Here is a 24,187-nt window from a genome sequence, read left to right on the forward strand (position 1 = left end):
TGCTTTTTGTTTTCTCTGGTTAATGGTCATGTGTTAATATGCACTTACATTGTGCATACACATTAATTTACTTTCTCAGGTCAGACTCCAGTTTTTTTATTCATTTCATTGTGCATTCAGTGCATATAAGGGTGTGACCGCCCTCTTTCTGAGCTGGGAAAGCCATCCAGTCTGGCCTATACTTTTACTAGTGGGTCAGTCCCTCGATCCTTGTTCACATTCACGCCACTTGGCAAGTGAAAAGGTTTTAAATACTAGAGTAGGACTGTCCCACAAGGGTTGCCGTGACGTGGCGGGATGGCTTGTACATTATTTTGATCAAAATTATGTTTACTAAATACCCTTATTATTACCTTTATGCATTATTTGCAGTTTATTTTTCCTTTTTTTATTTCAGGATATTTGTGCTTTTTGTTTTCTCTGGTTAATGGTCATGTGTTAATATGCACTTACATTGTGCATACACATTAATTTACTTTCTCAGTTCAGACTCCAGTTTTTTTATTCAGTTTTTTTTTCCCCCTTCAAACCCTGCACTGTCCTCCCTCCCCCACAGCATCTAGCTCACTCTCTCATTTTGAACCAGTCATAGAAGAAGAAGTGATCAGGCTAATTGCATCTTCTCGCCCTACTACTTGGACAGTGACCCTATTCCGTCATATCTCCTAAAGTCACCACTCACCTAACAAAAATATTCAAACTCTCTCTTCCGGTATCTTTCCCTCCTCATTTAAGCATGCCACCATACATCCATTACTTTAAAAAAAAATGTCCCTCGACCAAAACTGTGCTGCTAACTATAGACTCATCTCTAATCTTCCCTTCATCTCTAAACTCCTGGAGCTGGAGCGTTAGGTCCACTCCCGTTTTATCTGCTATCTCTCAGATAACTCTCTTCTCGACCCTCTTCAATCCGGTTTCTGCTCTTTACACTTTACTGAAACTGCCCTCACTAAAGGCTCTAATGATCTACAGGGTGGGTCATTTATATGGATACACCTAAATTAAATCACAATGGTTGGTGATATCAACTTCCTGTTTGTGGCACATTAGCATATGGGAGGGGGAAAACTTTTCAACAGGTTGGCACGGTGGCTCAGTGAATAGCACTGCAGCCTTGCAGCGCTGGGTCCTGGGTTCAAATCCCACCAAGGACAACATCTGCAAGGAGTTTGTATGTTCTCCCCGTGTTTGCGTGGGTTTCCTCCGGTTTCCTCCCACACTCCAAAAACATACTGATAGGGAATCTAGATTGTGAGCCCCATCGGGGACAGTGATGATAATGTGTGCAATCTGTAAAGCGCTGCGGAATATGTTAGCGCTATGTAAAAATAAAGATTATTATTATTATTATTATTATTAAAAGATGGGTGGAGACCATGGCGGCCATTTTGGAGTTGGCCATTTTGGATGGAACTTTATAAATGGCCCACCAAGGTGTATCCATATACATGGCCCACCCTGTACTAACAGCTAAATCTAATGGTCACTACTCCATGCTAATTCTCCTGGACCTTTCTGCAGCATTCGACACTGTGGATCATCAGCTCCTCCTCGCTATGCTCCGTTCCATCGGCCTCAAGGACACCGTTCTCTCCTGGTTCCCCTCCTATCTCTCTGACCTCTCCTTTACTGTATCTTTTGCTGACTTCTCCTCCTCTCATCTTCCATTTACTGTTGGGGTTCCTCAAGGATCAGTCCTAGGCCCCCTCCTCTTCTCTTTGTACACTGCCCGAATTGGACAAACAATCAGTAGATTTGGTTTTCAGTACCATCTCTATGCTGATGACACCCAATTATACACCTCTACTCCTGACATCACGCCTGCATTATTAGAAAACATCATTGATTGTCTTACCGCTGTCTCCCAACATCATGTCCTCCCTCTATTGGAAACTGAACCTGTCAAAAACTGAATTCCTTGTGTTTCCTCCCAAAATTGTTACCATAACCCTCTACTAACCTACCTAAGCCCGACATTGCCATTTCCGTATGTGGATCTACCATTACTCACCAGCAACATGCCCGCTGTCTCGGGGTCATACTTGATTCAGAGCTTTCATTTAACCTCTACATCTGATCACTGGCTCGCTCTTGTTATCTGCACCTCAAAAACATTTCTAGAATTCGACTTTTGATTACTTTTGACTCTGCAAAAACTCTTATTAATACTTGTCTAGACTATTGTAACTTTCTACTAATCGGTCTCCTTCTTACCAAACTCTCCCCTCTCTAGTCTGTCTTGAATGCTGCAGCCAGGATCATATTCCTCACCAACTGTTACACCGATGCCTCTAACTTGTGCCAGTCATTGCACTGGTTACCCATCCACTCCAGAATTCAATATAAATTACCCTCACCACAAAGCACTCCATAGTTCAACACTACCCTACATCTCTTCCCTCGTCTCAGTCTACCACCCTACCCGTGCCCTCTGCTAATGACCTAAGATTAACAGCCTCATCCTCAATCAAAACCTCCCACTCCCGCATCCAAGATTTCTCACGTGCTGCGCCAATTTTTTGGAATGCATACCCAGGATAATTAGATTAATCCCCAATACCCGCAGTTTTAAGTGTGCCCTAAAAACGCATTTCTTCAGACTGGCCTACCACCTCAACACATCAATCTAACTATCCCTGTGTTACCCAGTCAAAATTTTTACCATAACCAGGATTCTCGTATCATGTTCTCACAAGCTTTATGCATTTAATAGCCTTCTATACGTTTGTACTTTTACATATTCTGGCTGATAACAGGTTCTTGCAGCATTACATGAACACCCGATTTCTTACATTATGGTTGGTCCAAACAATGAAAGCAATTGTTACCATCCACCTTTTGTGTCTCCCCTATTTTCTCATAGATTGTAAGCTTGCAAGCAGAGCCCTTATTCCTCTTGGTATCTGTTGATATATGTGATTATTGTTATGCTGTAAAGTCACCTCTAAAATGTAAAGTGCTGCGGAATATGTTGGCGCTATAGAAATAAAATTATTATATACAGTACAGACCAAAAGTTTGGACACACCTTCTCATTCAAAAAGAGTTTTCTTTATTTTCATGACTATGAAAATTGTAAATTCACTTTGAAGGCATCAAAACTATGAATTAACACATGTGGAATTATATAATTAACAAAAAAGTGTGAAACAACTGAAAATATGTCTTATATTCTAGGTTCTTCAAAGTAGCCACCTTTTGCTTTGATTATTGCTTTGCACCCTCTTGGCATTCTGTTGATGAGCTTCAAGAAGTAGTCACCGGAAATGGTCTTCCAACAGTCTTGAAGGAGTTCCCAGAGATGCTTAGCACTTGTTGGCCCTTTTGCCTTCACTCTGCGGTCCAGCTCACCCCAAACCATCTCGATTGGGTTCAGGTCTGGTGACTGTGGAGGTCAGGTCATCTGGCGTAGCACCGCATCACTCTCCTCCTTGGTCAAATAGCCCTTACACAGCCTGGAGGTGTGTTTGGGGTCATTATCCTGTTGAAAAATAAATGATGGTCCAACTAAACGCAAACCGGATGGAATAGCATGCCGCTGCAAGATGCTGTGGTAGCCATGCTGGTTCAGTATGCCTTCAATTTTGAATAAATCCCCAACAGTGTCACCAGCAAAGCACCCCCACACCATCACACCTCCTCCTCCAAGCTTCACGGTGGGAACCAGGCATGTAACTCCATCCGTTCACTTTTTCTGCGTCCCACAAAGACACGGTGGTTGGAACCAAAGATCTCAAATTTGGACTCATCAGACCAAAGCACAGATTTCCACTGGTCTAATGTTCATTCCTTGTGTTCTTTAGCACAAACAAGTCTCTTCTGCTTGTTGCCTGTCCTTAGAAGTGGTTTCCTAGCAGCTATTTTACCATGAAGGCCATGCTGCACAAAGTCTCATCTTAACAGTTGTTGTAGAGATGTGTCTGCTGCTAGAACTCTGTGTGGCATTGACCTGGTCTCTAATCTGAGCTGCTGTTAACCTGCGATTTCTGAGGCTGGTGACTCGGATGAACTTATCCTCCGCAGCAGAGGTGACTCTTGGTCTTCCTTTCCTGGGGCGGTGCTCATGTGAGCCAGTTTCTTTGTAGCGCTTGATGGTTTTTGCCACTGCACTTGGGGACACTTTCAAAGTTTTCCCAATTTTTCAGACTGACTGACCTTCATTTCTTAAAATGATGGCCAATCGTTTTTCTTTACTTAGCTGCTTTTTTCTTGCCATAATACAAATTCTAACAGTCTATTCAGTAGGACTATCAGCTGTGTATCCGCCAGACTTCTGCACAACACAACTGATGGTCCCATCCCCATTTATAAGACAAGAAATCCCACTTATTAAACCTGACAGGGCACACCTGTGAAGTGAAAACCATTTCCGGTGACTACCTCTTGAAACTCATCAAGAGAATGCCAAGAGTGTGCAAAGCAGTAATCAAAGCAAAAGGTGGCTACTTTGAAAAACCTAGAATATTAGACATACAGTATTTTCAGTTGTTTCACACTTTTTTGTTAATTATATAATTCCACAAGTATTAATTCATAGTTTATAGTTTTGATGCCTTCAGAGTGAATCTACAATTTTCATAGTAATGAAAATAAAGAAAACTATATGAATGAGAAGGTGTGTCCAAACTTTTGGTCTGTACTGTACACATTAACACAGGTTTAGGGAAAAAAAGTTCTTGGGAGGGCTTCTTTAGCAAGACTTTTGGCTAGCAAAAAAAAAATTACACTGAAAAATTAAAAATTCTCTTACCTGCAACATAGTAACTGCATGCTTTTCCCCAGATTTGGTCCATATTGGCATCATTCCTAGCTTAACTGCTATTACACCAACCCTGTTAGAGCCTGTAATATAAAGTGGTGTTATATTAGGATGTGCGAATCACAAATTACACAATAGACTCAGTGATAGAAGATGTATTAAAGACTGAGCCAAAACTGATACACTGTGACAGACATAATGCAGGACCTGGTGATGAGGAACAAGGCTGAATGAATCAAGGAATGAGGGCACTCATGTAATGCCCTTAAAACGCTACTTCATGCTTCACACAGGATCATCATAAAGAAACAAACAGGGTCAGCAAATTTAAACCATGAAGAGATTGCTATAAGTAAGACATAAAGCTTGTCTTTAGAAATTAAGTCATGTTATTGCTATGAAAGACCATGGTGGATGTATATGTGGTACATATTTTATTTCTCTTAAAAAGAGGATCTTTCGCCAGCTTGATCATGTTAAACTGGAAGGATCATAGAATAGTGGTTGCAGAGCTGAGCAAAATGTAGTTTCTACTTTTTAATTTCACCTGTCCTTTGCAGAGATATTGCCTTGTAAAGATTAGGTTATAATTTTTTGTTATAGTTTTTCTGGGCGTTACCAGAGATTTTCTCTGGTGATGTGTACGTCTTATCCTGCATGATGTTGACCAATCATAAGTAGGTAGTGTCCTGTAGAGGAGAAAAGAACATGCCCTGCCCTCCTTATTGATCTCTGCAGCTGTTGTGACACAGAACATAGAGGTGCCGAGCTACGTATAGTTACAAACCCATCCAAATCTCATCTCACAGTGTTGTCACCTCTCACCATTCCCCCATACAGACTGTGATGACCTGAGCTCTGCTTTATCTCTACAGAATTAACAAAAACAAGTTCTAGACTCAGCAGGTAATATATGAAAAAAAATGTGAAAACAAGTACAGTATATACTCAAGTATAAACTGACCCGAATATAAGCCGAGGCCCCTAATTTTGCCACATAAAACTGAAAACTTATTGACTTGAGTATAAGCCTAGGGTGGGAAATGCAGCAGCTACTGGTAAATTTCAAAAATAAAAATAGATACCAATAAAAGTAAAATTAATTGAGACATCATTAGGTTAAATGTTTTTGAATATTCATATTGAGCCCCATATAATGCTCCATACAGTTCATGAAGGGCCCCATAAGATGCGCCACACAAAATACACCCCATATAATGCTCCATAAAGTTCATGATGGGCCCCATAAGATGCTCCATATTAAAATATGCCCCATATAATGCTGCATAAAAGGTTAATGATGGCCCCATAAGATGCTCCATAGAATATGCCCCATATGCTGCTCCATAAAGGTTGATGGCCCCATAAGATGCTCCATAGATATATATGCCCCATATGCTGCTCCATAAAAGTTGATGGCCCCATATTAAAATATGCCCCATATAATGCTGCATAAAAGGTTAATGATGCTCCATAGAATAATATGCCCCATATGCTGCTCCATAAAGGTTGATGGCCCCATAAGATACTCCATAGATATATATGTCCCATATGCTGCTGCGATTAAAAAAATGACATACTCACCTCTCATCGCTGGGAGCCAGGTGCCGGGGACACCAGCACGCTATGGGGGCGAGGTGCTGGTTTCGCCGCTGGCTCAGGCCCCCGGCACCTGCGATACTCACCTGTCCCTGTTCCACCACCGCGCGCCGCTCTGTCTTCCATATCTCTTCAGTGACTATTCAGGTAGAGGGCGCGCACTAACCACGTCATCGCGCCCTCTGACCTGAACATCAGAGCCAGAGGACGCGGAAGACAGAGCGGCACTTGGCGGTGGAACGGGAAAGGTGAACATCGTATGGTTCCCCCCCCCCCATCCTCCCCATCATACTAACCCCCTTCTGGCGCGATCACTGCACTTCTTGCTTCTCCGATGGTCTCCGGCGCCGGCAGCTCCTTCCAATGTTCAGCGGTCACGTGGTACCACTCAGTAAAGTAATGAACATGCGCTCCACGCTTATGGGAGTGGAGTGGCGTGCATATTTATTACTTTAATGAGCGGTACCACGTGACCACTGAATACAGGAAAAGCTGTGGCGCCGGAGACCATCTGAGAAGCAGGCAAGAGCAGAGACCGCGCCAGGAGGGAGGGAGTATGATCTGACAGACGCCGGCTCCTGCGCTCCCCCTCCCCCGCCTACCCCCTGGGACAATGACTCGAGTATAAGCCGAGAGGGGCACTTTCAGCCTAAAAAAAAAATGGGCTGAAAATCTCGGCTTATACTCGAGTATATACGGTACTCGTGAAGAAGCCGAGATTTTCAGCACTTTTTTGTGCTGAAAACGGCCCTCTTGGCTTATACACGAGCTATTGCTGGCAGGGTAAGGGGAGCGACAGGTGTCGGCGGCTGTGGCACAGTGACAGCTGCAGCCGCCGGCTAACAGAAAACATCACACTCACCCTCCTGGCGTCACTGGATCCATCCCTGCATCTTCCTTGTCCCGGTGCTGGCAGCTTCTTCCTGTGCAGAGCGGTCACTTGGTACCGCTCATTAAGGTAATGAATATGCACGCGCCTCCACTCCCAGAGGCGTGGAGCCATGCAAAATGGGACGGGGGGTGAGCCATACACGATGGGACGGGGGCTGAGCAATACAAGTTTGGACAGGGGGCTGAGCCATGCATGATGGGATGGGGGAGCTGAGGAATGCGAGGCAGAGGGAGCCACACATACCAGGACAGAACGAGGGAAGCCACATACAGGACAGGGGGAGCCACACATAGCAGTACAGAATGGGGGAAGCCACACATAGCAAGACAGGATGGGAGGAAGCCACATACAGGACAGGGGGAACCACATACCAGGACAGGGATGAGGGGACAATGCATTCCCGGCTTATACTAGAGTCAATAAGCTTACCCAGTTTTCCATGGCAAAATTAGGTGCCTCGGCTTATACGGTATATAAAGAGAATATAATGCCTAATGAGTCACAAACATACAGTGGGGCAAAAAAGTATTTAGTCAGTCAGCAATAGTGCAAGTTCCACCACTTAAAAAGATGAGAGGCGTCTGTAATTTACATCATAGGTAGACCTCAACTATGGGAGACAAACTGAGAAAAAAAAATCCAGAAAATCACATTGTCTGTTTTTTTTTCATTTTATTTGCATATTATGGTGGAAAATAAGTATTTGGTCAGAAACAAAATTTCATCTCAATACTTTGTGATATATCCTTTGTTGGCAATGACAGAGGTCAAACGTTTTCTGTAAGTCTTCACAAGGTTGCCACACACTGTTGTTGGTATGTTGGCCCATTCCTCCATGCAGATCTCCTCTAGAGCAGTGATGTTTTTGGCTTTTCGCTTGGCAACACGGACTTTCAACTCCCTCCAAAGGTTTTCTATAGGGTTGAGATCTGGAGACTGGCTAGGCCACTCCAGGACCTTGAAATGCTTCTTACGAAGCCACTCCTTCGTTGCCCTGGCGGTGTGCTTTGGATCATTGTCATGTTGAAAGACCCAGCCACGTTTCATCTTCAATGCCCTTGCTGATGGAAGGAGGTTTGCACTCAAAATCTCACGATACATGGCCCCATTAATTCTTTCATGTTCCCGGATCAGTCGTCCTGGACCCTTTGCAGAGAAACAGCCCCAAAGCATGATGTTTCCACCACCATGCTTTACAGTAGGTATGGTGTTTGATGGATGCAACTCAGTATTCCTTTTCCTCCAAACACGACAAGTTGTGTTTCTACCAAACAGTTCCAGTTTGGTTTCATCAGACCATAGGACATTCTCCCAAAACTCCTCTGGATCATCCAAATGCTCTCTAGCAAACTTCAGACGGGCCCGGACATGTACAGGCTTAAGCAGTGGGACACGTCTGGCACTGCAGGATCTGAGTCCATGGTGGCATAGTGTGTTACTTATGGTAGGCCTTGTTACATTGGTCCCAGCTCTCTGCAGTTCATTCACTAGGTCCCCCCGCGTGGTTCTGGGATTTTTGCTCACCGTTCTTGTGATCATTCTGACCCCACGGGGTGGGATTTTGCGTGGAGCACCAGATCGAGGGAGATTATCAGTGGTCTTGTATGTCTTCCATTTTCTAATTATTGCTCCCACAGTTGATTTCTTCACTCCAAGCTGGTTGGCTATTGCAGATTCAGTCTTCCCAGCCTGGTGCAGGGCTACAATTTTGTTTCTGGTGTCCTTTGACAGCTCTTTGGTCTTCACCATAGTGGAGTTTGGAGTCAGACTGTTTGAGGGTGTGCACAGGTGTCTTTTTATACTGATAACAAGTTTAAACAGGTGCCATTACTACAGGTAATGAGTGGAGGAAAGAGGAGACTCTTAAAGAAGAAGTTACAGGTCTGTGAGAGCCAGAAATCTTGTTTGCTTGTTTCTGACCAAATACTTATTTTCCACCATAATATGCAAATAAAATGAAAAAAAAAACAGACAATGTGATTTTCTGGATTTTTTTTTCTCAGTTTGTCTCCCATAGTTGAGGTCTACCTATGATGTAAATTACAGACGCCTCTCATCTTTTTAAGTGGTGGAACTTGCACTATTGCTGACTGACTAAATACTTTTTTGCCCCACTGTATATCCAGTTCTGGCAAAAATTAAGAGACCACTGCACAGTTTTATAAAAATCAGCTTCTCTTCATGTCTGACAGCCATTCCATTCCAGTGTCAGTTGAGTTCCAACCAGAGTACACCTCATTCTACTTGATGTGCTTCTGATTAGATGATCACCTGAACCAAACCTTATTTAACGAAGGAAAGTATAAAAAAAAAACCCTGCTGTGGTGTTGACAATCCTCTTGCAATAGGACAAGCTGGATGGCAAAACAAGTGCTAGTAATATCCCAAAAGTATTGACAAATATGTAAGAACTTAGCTCATGGCCAATGAAAAATCGCCTCGACGCGTTTCCCTCCCATAAAAGGAGTTCATCAGGAGGCCCATGATGTGTTATGAATGCTCCCTCCGAGCATCAGATGTCATGCCTGGTTGCAGGTATCCTTACATATTTGTCAATTTTGTTGATTTAATACTTGGGGATAGTGCAATTTGAGCCGGGTGACCAATGGCTTATTGTTTTTGGGCATGAAGCAATATGATAATATGCTGTTATGGGGGATTAGAGGTAATAGCAGCGGTTGGTGATTTGAGAAATGTTTATTAATGCTGTTTAAGAATACTCAGATGGTTGTATATCTGTTTTGATTGATACCTTACCCCCTTTTATTTGAAACTGCCTTTGTCAAAGTACTATCACCCCGCCTACTATATATATTGAGGTGATTTTTCAGTGGCCATGAGCTAAGTTCTTACATATTTGTTAATGTGCTGATTTTTTTTTTTTTTTTTTTTTTTTGGGACAGTGCAATGTTGAGCCTGAGCGATCAATGGCTCATTGTTTTGGGCATGATGCAATATGAAAAGTGTGTTGTTGGGGATTAGAGGTAATAGCAGCGTTCTGTGATGTGAGAAATGTACATTAATGCTGCTTAAGAACATTTAAATGAGTGTGTATCTGTTCTGATTGATATCTTACCCCCTTTACTTGCAACTGCCTTTGCTAATGCACTATTATCCCGTACACATCGGTTTGCAGATACATTTTTTTATTATTATTAAAACATTTTTTGTCTTTGGGGGGGGGGGGGGGGATTTTTTCAGTGATAATTCTAAGTTATTACTCCTGTCTCCCTTGGCCATATGTTCTGACACCCTCTTTCCTCTTTCTGGGTGAGAAGTGTAGGGGTCAGTAAGGGTCAGCCCACGTGGAGCGGGGGCACCAGAGTAACGTAGGGTGTAAAAGCTCCGCTGTCAGGCAGGGAGACACCTAAATAGGGTTATTTAGACCCCTTTTCCTCCCAAAGCAAATGTTTACAAATCTGCCAAAAATTAGAGTTTTTTCCAGTTATTATTCCTTACATTTTTGTCTTGGTGGTTTGTGGCATGGGGTTATTATCTATTATATATTTGTCCCCGGCCATCTGTTGTACTCCAAGCTGATGTTATTTACATAGGAGTCAACAGGGTGATTAGGGAGAGCCGCCGAGGAGCGGGGGCGCCATTTGCGTATCAAGAGGGTGCCAACCTCCGCTGTCAGGTAGGAGAGAGATATAGGGCCCTATAGGGACAAATAGGTTTGTGACCCTCTACCTGACATTGGAACGACTCTCTAGTGTTTGTGGCTGGATCTTGAAAATCAGCAATAAGCCTATTTTTGTTTGCCTGTTTTTTGAAGTTTTGAAAACTTTTTAATGATTGGTCAATAAAGTATCTTTTAAGGACTGATTTTTTTGTATATGAGCCGTTGAACAATTAATCCAGAATTATATTTATTAAGAATTTTTAATATCCCAAAAGTAATAGGAATGAAAAAATAACTTTTAACCATGCCAAAGGCGTTGAAAAGTCTTGAGCGAGGAAAAACAGGATTTTGGTTGCTTACAGTAAAATCTGTTTCTCAGAGTCTTCATTGGGGGACACAGGAACCGTGGGTGTGTGCTGCTGTCTCTAGGAGGTTGACACTATGCATGAAAAAAATGTTAACTCCGCCTCCGCAGTATACACCCCTCCGATCGGCTGTAGGACAATCAGTTAGTGAAAAAGCAGTAGGAGGAGACATTATCATGTAAGTCATCATATATTCATTACATGTAATAAAATCATGGGAGGGTGCTGTCTCCCAATGAAGACTCTGAGAAACAGATTTTACGGTAAGCAACCAAAATCCTGCTTTCTCTTTCATCTCATTGGGGGACACAGGAACCATGGGACGTCCAAAAGCAGTCCCTGGGGTGGGAAAAGAGAGAAACCTTGTTCAGGTCGGAGAACTCACCACTGCCGCCTGCAAGATTCTTCTGCCTAGGCTAGCGTCCGCTGAAGCATAGGTATGGACCGTACAGAACCTTGAAAAGGTATGCATGGACGACCATGTGGCAGCCTTGCACAACTGCATGGCTGATGCCCTGTTGTATACAGCCCAGGAGGCGCCCACCGCCCGGGTTGAATGGGCCTTGACCCCAGCAGGGGAGACCCTGTCCTTTACCCGGTAGGCTTTAAGAATTGCCATTCTGATCCAGCGGGCAATTGTTGCCTTTGAGACCTGCAGGCCTCTTCTCACCCCATTGGGGATAACAAAGAGCGAGTCCGCCTTCCTGAAAGGAGCGGTCCTGGCCAGATAGATCCTTATCGCCCTGACCAGGTCTAGCTTATTCAAAGAACGCTCCAGGGGATGGGTTGGAGCGGGACAAAATGACGGAAGGATTATATCCTCGTTCAGGTGGAAGGCCGATACCACCTTGGGAAAAAAGTTAAGAGGAGGCCGCAAAACAACATTGTCCTGGTGCATAATTAGGAATGGAGACAGGACAATGCCGCCAATTCTGAAACCTGCCTAACAGAGGTGATGGCTACGAGAAATACCACCTTCCAGGACAACAAAGACATGGGAGCTTCCTGTAGGGGTTCAAGGGGTGAACCTGTCAAGGCTTCGAAGACCAAGTTAAGATCCCATGGAGCCACAGGGGATATGTAAGGAGGGGCCACATGTGCCACTCCTTGCAGAAAGGTCTTAACCTGTAAGCAGGAGGCCAAATTCTTTTGAAAAAGAATAGAGAGAGCAGATACCTGGCCTTTCAAGGAACTTAAGGCCAGACCGCCATCTAACCCTGCCTGGAGAAAAGCTAGGACAGATGGCAGGGAACAGGGCATAGGTGTGATGTAATTAGACTCACACCAGCCAAAATAGGCCTTCCAGGCTCGATAATAGACCCTGGAAGAGGAAGGCTTCCTAGCCTGGATCATTGTATTAATGACTCGGTCCGAAAAACCCGCTGCTCTCAGTATTGTGGTTTCAACGGCCTTGCCGTCAAATTGAGCAACAGAGAATTCGGGTGGTAAAACGGCCCCTGAGTCAGGAGATCTGGTCTGTCGGGGAGTCTCCAGGGGGTGCCTGTGAGAAGATTGATTTCTGCGAACCAGGCCCTCCTGTGCCAGTACAGGTCGACCAATATGACCGGCACCCCTTTCGCCTTGATCTTCTTTAGCAGCCTGGGCAGGAAAGGAAGGGGAGGGAACAGGTAAGGGAGTCTGAACTGTGTCCAGGGAATGACCTGCGCGTTGACCCCTATTGTTAGAGGATCGCGGTATCTTGAGACAAACTGTTGGACCCTTCTGTTCTGTCGCGATGCCAGGAGGTCCACATCTGGAGTCCCCCATAGCTGGCATATCTGACAGAACACTTCCTGGTGTAAGGACCATTCCCCTGCTGCGAGCGCCTCCCGACTTAGGAAGTCGGCGGCCGTGTTGTCTGTGTCGGGAATGTAAACTGCCGGAATTGTGGTTTCTGCCCAGTTGAAGATTCCGGATACCTCGGCCAGTGCCCGGGGACTTCTGGTTCCCCCTTGGTGATTGATGTATGCCACCGCCGTGGCGTTGTCCGTTTGAATCCGGACTGGCTGGTTGTTGAGGTATCTTTCCCAATGTAGAAGTGCTAGAAAGACTGCCCTCAGTTCTAGAATGTTGATGGACAGTGAGGATTCTTGCCTCGACCATTGTCCCTGGACAGTCAGGTGGCGGAATACCGTACCCCAGCCCAGGAGACTGGCATCTGTAGTTACTACCTGCCAGTGGACAGGGGGAAAAAGGCCATCCCAGATGAACAAGGGGGGAGGTCAGCCACCACTTGAGGGACTCCCTGGTCTGAATGGAGGGGAGGAAGGGGCGATCCAGCGAAGAGATGGACCTGTCCCACTGAAGGAGGATGTTCCTCTGCAGTACCCTGGAACGAAACAGGGCAAAGGGTATCGCCTCTGAAGCTGCCACCATTCTTCCCAGGACTCTCATGGCAGAGAGAAAGGATAGAAGCCGGAATTTCAACAGAGAGCGAATTCCCTGCTGGAGGGTAATCCACTTTCTTTATGGGAGAAAGACCCTTTAGCGGCGGGTGTCGATTACCATTCCTAAGAATTCTAGGTGTTGTGTTGGCGTTAGGTGGGATTTCTCCCTGTTTATGATCCAACCAAACCGGGAGAGCGTGTTTAAAACTACCGCTAGATTTTCCTGGGCCTGAGCGAAGAAGGGCGCCTTGACGAGAATATCGTCGAGATATGGTACCAATATTATGCCTCTGACCCTTAATATAGCTACCATCACTGCCATAATCTTTGTAAAAATTCTGGGGCCTGTGGCCAGCCCAAATGGCAGGGCCACAAACTGGAAATGCCGCTTTTGGACAGCAAAATGCAGAAACCTCTGATGTCCCTGAAAAATGGGGACGTGTAGGTAGGCGTTCCGGATATCTATGGAACATAGGAATTCCTGATCCTCCATAGACGTAATTACCGACAGAGTCGATTCCATCCTGAAATGGGGTAAGCGGACCCATCTGTTTAGCCTTTTGAGGTCTAGTATGGGACGAACTGAGCCATCCTTTTTTGGAACAGGTTTGAGTAAAAGCCGGTAAACGTTCCTGCTCGGGAACAGGGACGATTACTCCTGCATTGAGGAGAGAGTCGATTGCCGCAAAAAACCTAGAGCCATAGCAGCGTCTTTTGGTGGCTGCGATAGAAAGCTATCTCGCGGAAGCGTGTTGAAGTCTATCTTGCATCCTGTTGATACTGCCTCCTTTACCCAGATATCCTCTATTGAATTCTGCCAGACATCTCTGAAGAGAAGGCGGCCTCCTAGTCTGGGAGAGGTACTGGGAAGGGAGTTGGACTCTCTGCTGGCGTCAGGCTGAAGTGGCTCTGCCCGGCCCTGACCTGGTAGCTCTGCTGTTAGAACTGTGGGAATGCCATGACGGGGTGGCCCGAAATGATACCTTTCTCCTATCTCTCGGTGCTTGCAACCTCTGCGGGCCCTGAGCATAAGTGCCTGTCGCTGGGGTACGGCGAAAGGGCTGAGCCCTACGTTTGAAAACATATCAACGAGGTTTGGCCTGAGGGAGAAGGGAGCTTGTACCCCCCGTTGCATCCTTAATGATTTGATCTAACATTGACCCAAAGAGCCGGGTGCCCTGAAACGGCAGATTGGTCAGTGATTTGTTTGAGGACAAATCAGCCTGCCAAGCCTTTAGCTAGACCGTCCGCCGGACGGCTACCATGTTATTTGGATGCTTGAGCTGCGCAAGGCACAGTATCCAGGGCTGCAGATAACATATACCTCCCGGCATGAGAGATTTAATCTGCGAACTCCGCCAGTTCCACTGGTGGTGCCCCGGCCAATATGCCCTGTCTAAGCTGTTTGGCCCATTCTGTAAGAGACTTAGCTACCCAGGCTGAGGCGAAGGCTGGACACAATGTAGCGGCTGCTGCCTCAAAGGCGGATTTTGCTAGGGATTCTATCCTCTTATCATTGGGATCTTTTAGGGCTGCCCCACTTGCGAGTGGGTGGACTGTATTGGTAGCGAGTCTGGACACTGGTGGGTCCACCGAAGAGGAGGGGGTCCAGTTGGCGGTGAGATCTGGAGGGAATATAGAATCCCAAAACGATCTCCTCTCTGAAACCTCCTGGTTGGGTTTTCCCTTTCCCTGGCCAACACTTCCTCAAAATCCTTGTGGGAGGCGAAGACCCTAGAGGGGGACTTATGAAAAAACCTAATCATTAGATTTTGATGAGGTGTCCCCAATGTTAAAAGTCTCATTGACTGCGGCAATAAGGCCCTGGACCACTTCCTTGACCTGGGACTGTTCTGGTCCGTACTCAGAACCCTCCTCTGAGTGTGACTCTGATAAGGCCTCGCCTGATTCCGGGGATGGGGACCGGGAGGAGGCAGACGGCAAGAGGAATTCTGGCGGTGAGATGGAGTTAGAAGGGGACCTGGGTTGGTGGTCCTGTCTAAACCTTTTACGGCCTCTAGAAGGCCCAAAAGGAGGCTCCTTTGGTGCTCCTGTGTCCACTTCAGTCTGAAGTGACATTCTGTTAAGCACCGTTACCAAGGTCTGTGATACCTTGGTAAGGTCGGCCACGGACTTAGATCAGGAAGAGGCCCATCCTGAACACTCGCTGTGTCCCGTGGCGATGGATGGCCCCTGGGCGGCAGGCATGGTGGCTTCCTCCTGCTCCAGGGGTAATGTGGGAGCTCTGACCGGCAAAGCGGGGGGGCTGCACCTGCTCTCTAGCGTGGGTGACACCGTAGGTCTGCTGCAATCTGAGCAGAGTGGCGAGGACTGACCTGAAGGAAGCCTGACATTGCATTTGGTACATACAAAATATTTGACTAAGGTCACTGAAGGGGATGAGGAGGAGGAGTGGGACTGCTCTTCCTTGGGTATACTGACAGGTTTTACCTGGTGCCGACCGTCGGCGGTAGAGAGCGGAGTGAGGGAGCAACCTGTAGTGCAGTAGTCACATATCCACGACCTGTGTCTCCGCCGCAGCTGCCGCCCGAAGGCTGATGAGAGAGAGAGTGTGAAGTGAACAGCCCTGCCGCTGCCTAGAAGCCTTATGACATCCCCGCCCGGAAGTGGTGGGCGGGGCCCTGCTCTGGCCTCCTGGAGCACCAAGATAGCGCTGGTACAGGAAGAGGAAGCTGGGGGAGGAGCCTGCCGGGAGCCGGAATCTGGCGTCGGCCGTGCTGGGCTCCTGCTGGAGCCCAGGGCCATAACGTTGCCACGGGAGGAGGCTGGAACCGAGCTGCACCGCGTGCTTGAAAGTAAGTGTTGGCTCTTAAACTAAGTATAGAGCCATGGGCTGCAAGCCCGAGTGCTGATTACAGTGGTCACATTCAGCCAGAGCGGCTGGTGAGCAGATCATACAACGCTGCAGCCTCTTACCTCCAATTCACCTGTAACAGGGGTCGGTTTACCTGCATGAAAAGATTGCTGTCCCAAACCTTTTCTGCAGGGCGTCTCTCTCGATCATCAGGCTCTGGTGGGCGAGTGATGGGAGACGAAGGTCAGGACCAGGAGCTGCCACCTGAACACGAGTCCTGTGTTAGGGGATAGGGTCCTGCCCGCGGGACTCATGAGGATACGGGGTGGCATTACAAGCCGTACTCATAATCCCGGTGTGGGAATACAGATGTAGCATATCTACTCTGTATCCCTCCATGGTTACCTGAAAAGGAACGACGCATATTGAGGTAGGCATGGGTCTGCGAGAGACCTCTGTCCACCTCCTGCTGACACTAAGCAAAACTGATTGTCCTACAGTCAGTCGGAGGGGTGTATACTGCAGAGGCGGAGTTAACATTTTTTTCATGCATAGTCTCAACCTCCTAGTGACAGCAGCACACACCCACTTTTCCTGTGTCCCCCAATGAGACGAACGAGAAAGAAGGGCTAAATTCTGGCTTTACTAGCAGAGGGATACAGTGAGTGTCATGTTGCCTCCATCCTTAAAATTTCTAAGACGGCAGTCCAGTACAAGGTACAGACCGGCAGAGGGCGAAAATTACTCTCTACTGACCGGGATGACCGCCATCTTAGCCGAATGTCACTCAGCAACCGCATGATGACATCAAGTGACCTACTAAAGGAATGACAAATGGCAGCTGGGGTGAAGTGCACGGCAAGATCAGTTTGTAACAAGCTCCTAGAGGCAGGGCTCAAGTCATGTAAAGCTAGAAAAAAAGCCTTTCATCAATGAGAAGCAAAGGAGAGCTAGGCTCAAGTGTGCCAAAGACCTTAAGGATTGGACCATAGAGGTATGGAGTAAGGCAATCTTCTCTGATGAGTCTAGTTTTCAGCTTTGCCCAACACCTGGTCGTCTAATGGTTAGACGGAGATTTGGAGAGGTGTACAAGCCACAGTGTCTTGCACCCACTGTGAAATTTGGTGGAGGATTGGTGATGATCTGGGGATGCTTCAGAAAGGCTGGAATTGGGCAGGTTATTCTTTGATGGACATATGAATCAAGCCGCATACAAGGTTATCCTGGAAAAACAGTTGATTCCTTCTGCTCAGGTAATGTTCCCCAACTCTGAGGACTGTTTTTTCCAGCAGGACAATGCGCCATGCCACACAGCCCAGTCAAACAATTTGTGGATGAAGGACCACCACATCAAATCCCTGTCATGGCCAGCCCAATCTCCAGACCTGAACCCCATTGAAAACCTCTAATGTAATCAAGAGGAAGATGGATAGTCACAAGCAATCAAAGAAGAACTGCTTAAATTTTTGTACCAGGAGTGGCATAAGGTCACCCAAAAGCAGAGTGAAAGACTGGTGGAACGCATTCCATGATACATGAAAGCTGTGATTAAAAATCATGGTTATTCCACAAAATATTGATTTCTGAACTCTTCCTAAGTTAAAACATTAGTTTTGTTGTTGCTAAATGATTATGAACTTGTTTTCTTAGCATTATTTGAGGTCTGCAAGCACTGCATTTTTTTGTTATTTTGACCATTTCTCATTTTCTGAATATAAATACAAAATTTAGTGCTTGGAAATTGAAGACATGTTGTCAGTAGTTTATAGAATAAAAGAGCAATTTACATTTTACTCAAAAATATACTTATAAAGAGAAGAATCAGACAAACTGAAAATTCTGCAGTGGTCTCTTAATTTCTGCCAGAGCTGTATACAGGTGCTTCTCACTAAAAGAGAATATCATCAAAAAGATATTTTAGTTCTTCAATATAAAAAGTGAAACTCATTATATAGATTCATTACAAATAGTGTGATCTATTTCAAGTGTTTATTTCTGTTAACCCAAAAATTATTATCTCAGTAAATTAGAATACTTTATAACTCCAGCTTGAAATTCGAAATGTTGGCCTACTGAAATGTATGTTCAGTAAATGAACTCAATACTTGGTTGGGGCTCCTTTTGCATTAATTACTGCATCAATGCGGCGTGGCACGGAGGTGATCACCCTGTGACACTGCTGAGGTGTAATGGAAGCTCAGGTTGCTTTGATAGCAGCCTTCAGCTCGTCTGCATTGTGGGGTCTGGTGTCTCTCATATTCATCTTGATAATACCCCATAGATTCTCTATAGGTTTAAGGCCAATCAAGCACCGTGATACTGTTGTTTTTAAACCAGGCACTGGTAATTTTGGCAGTGTGGACAGGTGTCAAGTCCTGCTGGAAAATGAAATTTCCATCCCCAAAAACCTTCTCGGTAGGGGGAAGCATGAAGTGCTCTAAAATTTCCTGGTAGATGACTGCGCTGACTTTGGTCTTGATAAAACTCAGTGTACCTACACCAGCAGAAGATATGGCTCCACAAACCATCACTGATTATAGAAACTTCACACTAGACCTCAAGCAGCTTGGATTGCGTGCCTATCCACACTCTCCATAAGGCTGTGTGCCCACGTAGCGATTTTTAAGCGTTTTTGCCGCGATTTTCGGTGCGAAAACGTTTAAAAATCGTGTACATGACGCACCCCATGCATTCCTATGGCATTCCGCACATGCTGTGCTAATGCTGCGCTTTTTTCCGCGGCGGAATCGCATCGCGGAAAAAATCGCAGCATGCTCATTCTTTTGTGCGGAATCGCAAAGAATTGCCGCGATTCCGCACCCATAGGAATGCATGAGAATCGCTTACTTCCTTCCGCATGTGGCTATGCCCACCATGCGGGAAGTTAAGCGTCTCATGTGCGGTTGGTACCCACGGTGTGGAGGAGAGGAGACTGTCCTCCAGGCCCTGGGTACCATACCCCTGTAAAAAAAAAGAATAAAAAATAAAAAAATCGGGGTATATTTACCTTCCGTCGTCCCGCGCTGCATTCCCGGTCTAAGCGTTCCCAGTAATGCCTTGCGGCAAGGCCCTGTAATGATGTGGTTTCGCGAGATCGCTATAGCAACGCGAGACTACGTCATCACAGGTCTCGCAAGGCATTACTGGGAACGCTGAGGCCCGGGATGGCAGCGCGGGACGACGGAAGGTAAATATACCCCGATTTTTTATTTTTTTATATCATTTTTAACGTTCTATCTTTTACTATTGATGCCGCATAGGCAGCCTCAATAGTAAAAATCTGGTCACACTTGTCAAACACTATGTTTGACGAGTGTGACCAACCTGTCAATCACTTTCCAAGCGATGCTTCAAATCGCTTGGAAAGTGATTGAATATCGCATGCGAAAATCGCGGCAAAATCGCGATCATAATCGCGGTAAAATCGCGGTGAAATACCCAATAAAATCATTTTTTGGAAATAAAAAAAGAAAAAAACAATAGAAGTACACATATTTGGTATCGCCGCGTCAGTAATGACCTGCCCTATAAAATTGTCCCATTAGTTAACCCATTTAGCAAGCCCCTTATAAAATAAAAAACGAAGCAAAAAATAATGATTTATTATCATACCGCCGAACAAAAAGTGCAATAACGCGCGATCAAAAAGACGCACATAAATATCCATCGTACCACTGAAAACGCCATCTTGTCCCGCAAAAAACGAGCCACCATATAGCGTCATCAGCGGAAAAATAAAAAAGTTATAGCTCGCAGAATAAAGCGATGCAAAAATAATTATTTATTATATAAAATAGTTTTCATTGCATAAAACCGCCAAAACATAAAAAAAGACATAAACAAGGTATCGCTGTAACCGTACTGACCCAAAGAATAAAACCGCTTTATCAATTTTACCGAACGCGGAACGGTGTAAACGCACCCCCCAAAAGAAATTCATGAAACGCTGGTTTTTGTTCATTCTGCGTCCCAAAAATCGGAATAAAAAGCGATCAAAAAATGTCACGTGCCCGAAAATGATACCAATAAAAACGTCAACTCGTCCAGCAAAAAATAAGACCTCACATGACTTGGTGGGTCAAAATATGGAAAAATTATTGCTCTCAATATGTGGTGATGCAAAACTATTTTTACAATAAAAAGCGTCTTTTAGCGTATGACAGCTGCCAAACATAGAAACCCGCGATAAATAGTAAATCAAACCCCCCCCCCCCCCCCCGTTATCACCCCCTTAGTTAAGGAAAAATAATAAAATTAAAAGAAAATGTATTTAATTCCATTTTCCCATTAGGGCTAGGGTTAGGGCTGAGATTAGGGTTAGGGGTGTGTTGGGGTTAGGGTTGGAGTTAGAATTGAGGGTTTCCACTATTTTGGCACATCAGGTGCTCTCCAAATGCAACATGGCGTCGGATCTCAATTCCAGCCAATTCTGCGTTGAAAAAGTCAAATGGTGCTCCTTCCTTTCCAAGCTCTGCCATGCGCCCAAACAGTGCTTTACCCACACATGTAGAGTATCAGCCTACTCAGGGCAAATTGCAAAACTTTTGGGGTCCAATTTCTCCTGTTACCCTTAGGAAAATAAAAAATTGGGGGCAAAAATATTATTTTTGTGGAAAAAAAATGATTTTTTTATTTTCACGTCCGGGCGTTATAAACTTCTGTGAATTACTTGGGGGTTCAAAGTGCTCACCACACATCTAGATAAGTTCCGTGAGGGGGTCTAGTTTCCAAAATGGGGTCACTTGTGGGGAGTTTCAATAGTTTAGATACATCAGGGGCTCTCCAAAAGCAACATGACACAATCACAGACCATTCCATCAAAGTCTGCATTCCAAAACGTCACTACTTCAATTCCGAGCCCCGACGTGTGCCCATACAGTAGTTTTCTCCCACATATGAGGTATCAGCGTACTCAGGACAAATTGGACAACAACTTTTGGGGTCCAATTTCTCTTGTTACCCTTGGGAAAATAAAAAAATTGGGGACTAATTGATCATGTTTGTGGAAACAATACGATTTTTTTATTTTCACGCCCAGCCATTATAAACTTCTGTGAAGCACTGGGGGGTTCAAAGTTCTCACCACACATCTAGATAAGTTCCTTGGGGGATCTAGTTTCCAAAATGGTGTCATGTGTGGGGGTTTTCCTCTGTTTTGGTACATCAGGGGCTTTCCAAATGCGACATGATGTCCGATCTCAATTCCAGCCCAAAACATCAAATGGCGCTGCTTCCCTTCCGAGCTCTGCCATGCACCCAAATAGTGGTTTACCCCCACATGTGGGGTATCAGCGTACTCAGGACAAATTGCACAATAACTTTTAGGGTCCTATTACCCTTGGAAAACTAAGAAATGAGGGTGAAAAGATCATTTTTGTGAACAAAATATGATTTTTTAATTGTACCGCTATACGTTATAAACTTCTGTGAAGCCCTTGTGGGTTCAAAGTTCTCACCACATATCTAGATAAGTTCCTTGGGGGGTCTAGTTTCCAAAATGGGGTCACTTGTGGGGGTTTCCACTGTTTAGGTACATCAGGGGCTCTCCAAACGCGACATGGCGTCCGATCTGAATTCAAGCCAATTTTGCCTTGAAAAAGTCAAACGGCGCTCCTTCCCTTCTGAGCTCTGCCTGCGCCGAAACAGTGGTTCCCCCCACATATCAGGTATCAGCGTACTCAGGACAAATTGCACAATAACTTTTGCAGACTAATTTCTCCTGTTACCCTTGGTAAAATAAAAAAAATTGAACCTGAAGTATTTTTTTTGTGAAAAAGTTAAATGTTCATTTTTTTTTAAATATTCAAAAAATTCCTGTGACGCACCTAAAGGGTTAATAAACTTTTTGAATGTGGTTTTGAGCACCTTAAGGGGTGCATTTTTAAGAATGGTGTCACTTTTGGGTATTTTCTATCATATAGACCCCTCAAAGTGGCTTCAAATGTGATGTGGTCCGTAAAAATAAAATGGTGTTGCAAAAATGAGAAATCGCTGGTCAATTTTTAACCCTTGTAACTTCCTAACAAAAAATAATTTTGGTTCCAAAATTGTGCTGATGTAAAGTAAACGTGTGGGAAATGTTACTTATCAAGTTTTTTGTGTGCCGTATCTCTGTGATTTAAGGGCATAAAAATTCAAAGTAGGAAAATTGCGAAATTTTCAAAATTTTCGACAAATTTCCTTTTTTTCACAAATAAACGCAAGTTATTTGAATGAAATTTTACCACTAACATGAAGTACAATATGTCATGAGAAAACAATGTCAGAATCACCAGGATCCATGGAAGCGTTTCAGAGTTATTACCTCATAAAGGGACAGTGGTCAGAATTGTAAAAATTGGCCCGGTCATGAACGTGCAAACCACCCTTGGGGCTTAAGGGGTTAAAAAATGTTTTCACTACTATTTAAATAGAAACTGCAATTTCACCACGATCTGAAAATATACATATCTGTTTCCACCATAAAAACAATTGTATTTCTTTATAATTTATACATTTTACGCTGTGTGAATGTGACACCTGTAACTATGGAATGGCCCTGCAGGAGATTTTTTTCTCCTGTGGACAGAATTATTTTTATTTCTACCAGTTTCTATTCAATGTTCATCATATGGTGGGAGGATGGTTAAAAATACTTTATGAATTCGGATGGTTATATACAATGTGATACTAAAGGTGTCACCTTTAGCATCACCTTCTATATATAACTAATTTTTTACATAATATATACATACACACACACACACAGTATATTGTGGTGTAGTGACCACTGTGCCCACTAGGGGGCACTGTGTGGGTGGTCCAGGACAGGCGTATAAGCATTTCCAGTGTCCGGATAGGAGTAGGATGCTGAATGATCGTAATATATCTCAAGGTGGGTGGCCTTGGGATGAAGGCTTGATTATGTGCTGATCAGCAGAGCTGATCTTTCGTGCCAATGTGCCAGGGAGAGCTACCTACAAATCCACCTAGTGGTGTGTCTAAAAACACCTATAGAAAAGACTGTGAATGAGTGAAGGACCTGTGATGAGGTCTTAGCCATGTGATCCGGTGGGGGTGGCTACGGACCATATAAGGTGGCCAGGGTAGGTCACATGAGTGAATGCTTGGACCCGGTTGGTCTGTTGTGGAAGGTCCCACTGGGAGATGGGGCTTCCTGCCTGACAGCACGTGAATGGTGTGAGTAACGGCTGCAAGCATCTGACAGTTCCCAGGGAGAGGGAATGAACGTCTGCAGTGAGCTGAAGCAGCCATGAGGTAACCCTGACGGGGTGAGATATCTGTGAGGCAGAAGAGCCTGAGTACTGGACATTGCGTAACCTGTGTGACCACAGGCTTAACAGAGGGAAGCTCTGTCATGAATGCTATGCTGATTATATGAACTTTATGTTGCTGCTGTGGGTTTATGATGCCTGAATAAACCGCATGGATTGTTATTGTTTTATGGAAAACCCGTGCCGGACGTGATTATTTGGCTACCAAGCGAGTGTCCCCAACCTTGAATGAAGGCGCTACCTTACTATATATATATATTTATTGTGGGGAATAGATAGCTCAGCTGGGATCTTTGCTTTGGCACAAGCGTGTGGCTATGAAGTCACTTAAGCAGACTAGCAAGTTCCACATGAATATGGACACGGCATATTTATTGTGCACACTTGTTATTCAATGTTACACATGCCAAACATGAAATAAAACATCTAAGGCCGTCTGGCCACTAACTAACAATAGAAGGCTAACTACAA

The 24,187-nt window shown here is 44.9% G+C and overlaps 1 protein-coding gene across 1 annotated transcript in view; it reads right to left on the reverse strand.

Moving 5' to 3' along the window:
- Nucleotides 1-24,187, reverse strand: part of MRPL3 (mitochondrial ribosomal protein L3) — a 153,226-nt gene that overhangs the window by 113,816 nt on the left and 15,223 nt on the right. The window contains exon 3 of the mRNA XM_073569428.1: nt 4,754-4,845. Coding sequence (XP_073425529.1) covers nt 4,754-4,845 — 92 coding nt within the window. The remainder of the gene's footprint in view (nt 1-4,753; nt 4,846-24,187) is intronic.

Source organism: Dendrobates tinctorius, unplaced genomic scaffold (genome assembly GCF_039654945.1).
Source record: "Dendrobates tinctorius isolate UK_male_01 unplaced genomic scaffold, ASM3965494v1 ptg000005l, whole genome shotgun sequence".
NCBI classification, from domain to species: domain Eukaryota; kingdom Metazoa; phylum Chordata; class Amphibia; order Anura; family Dendrobatidae; genus Dendrobates; species Dendrobates tinctorius.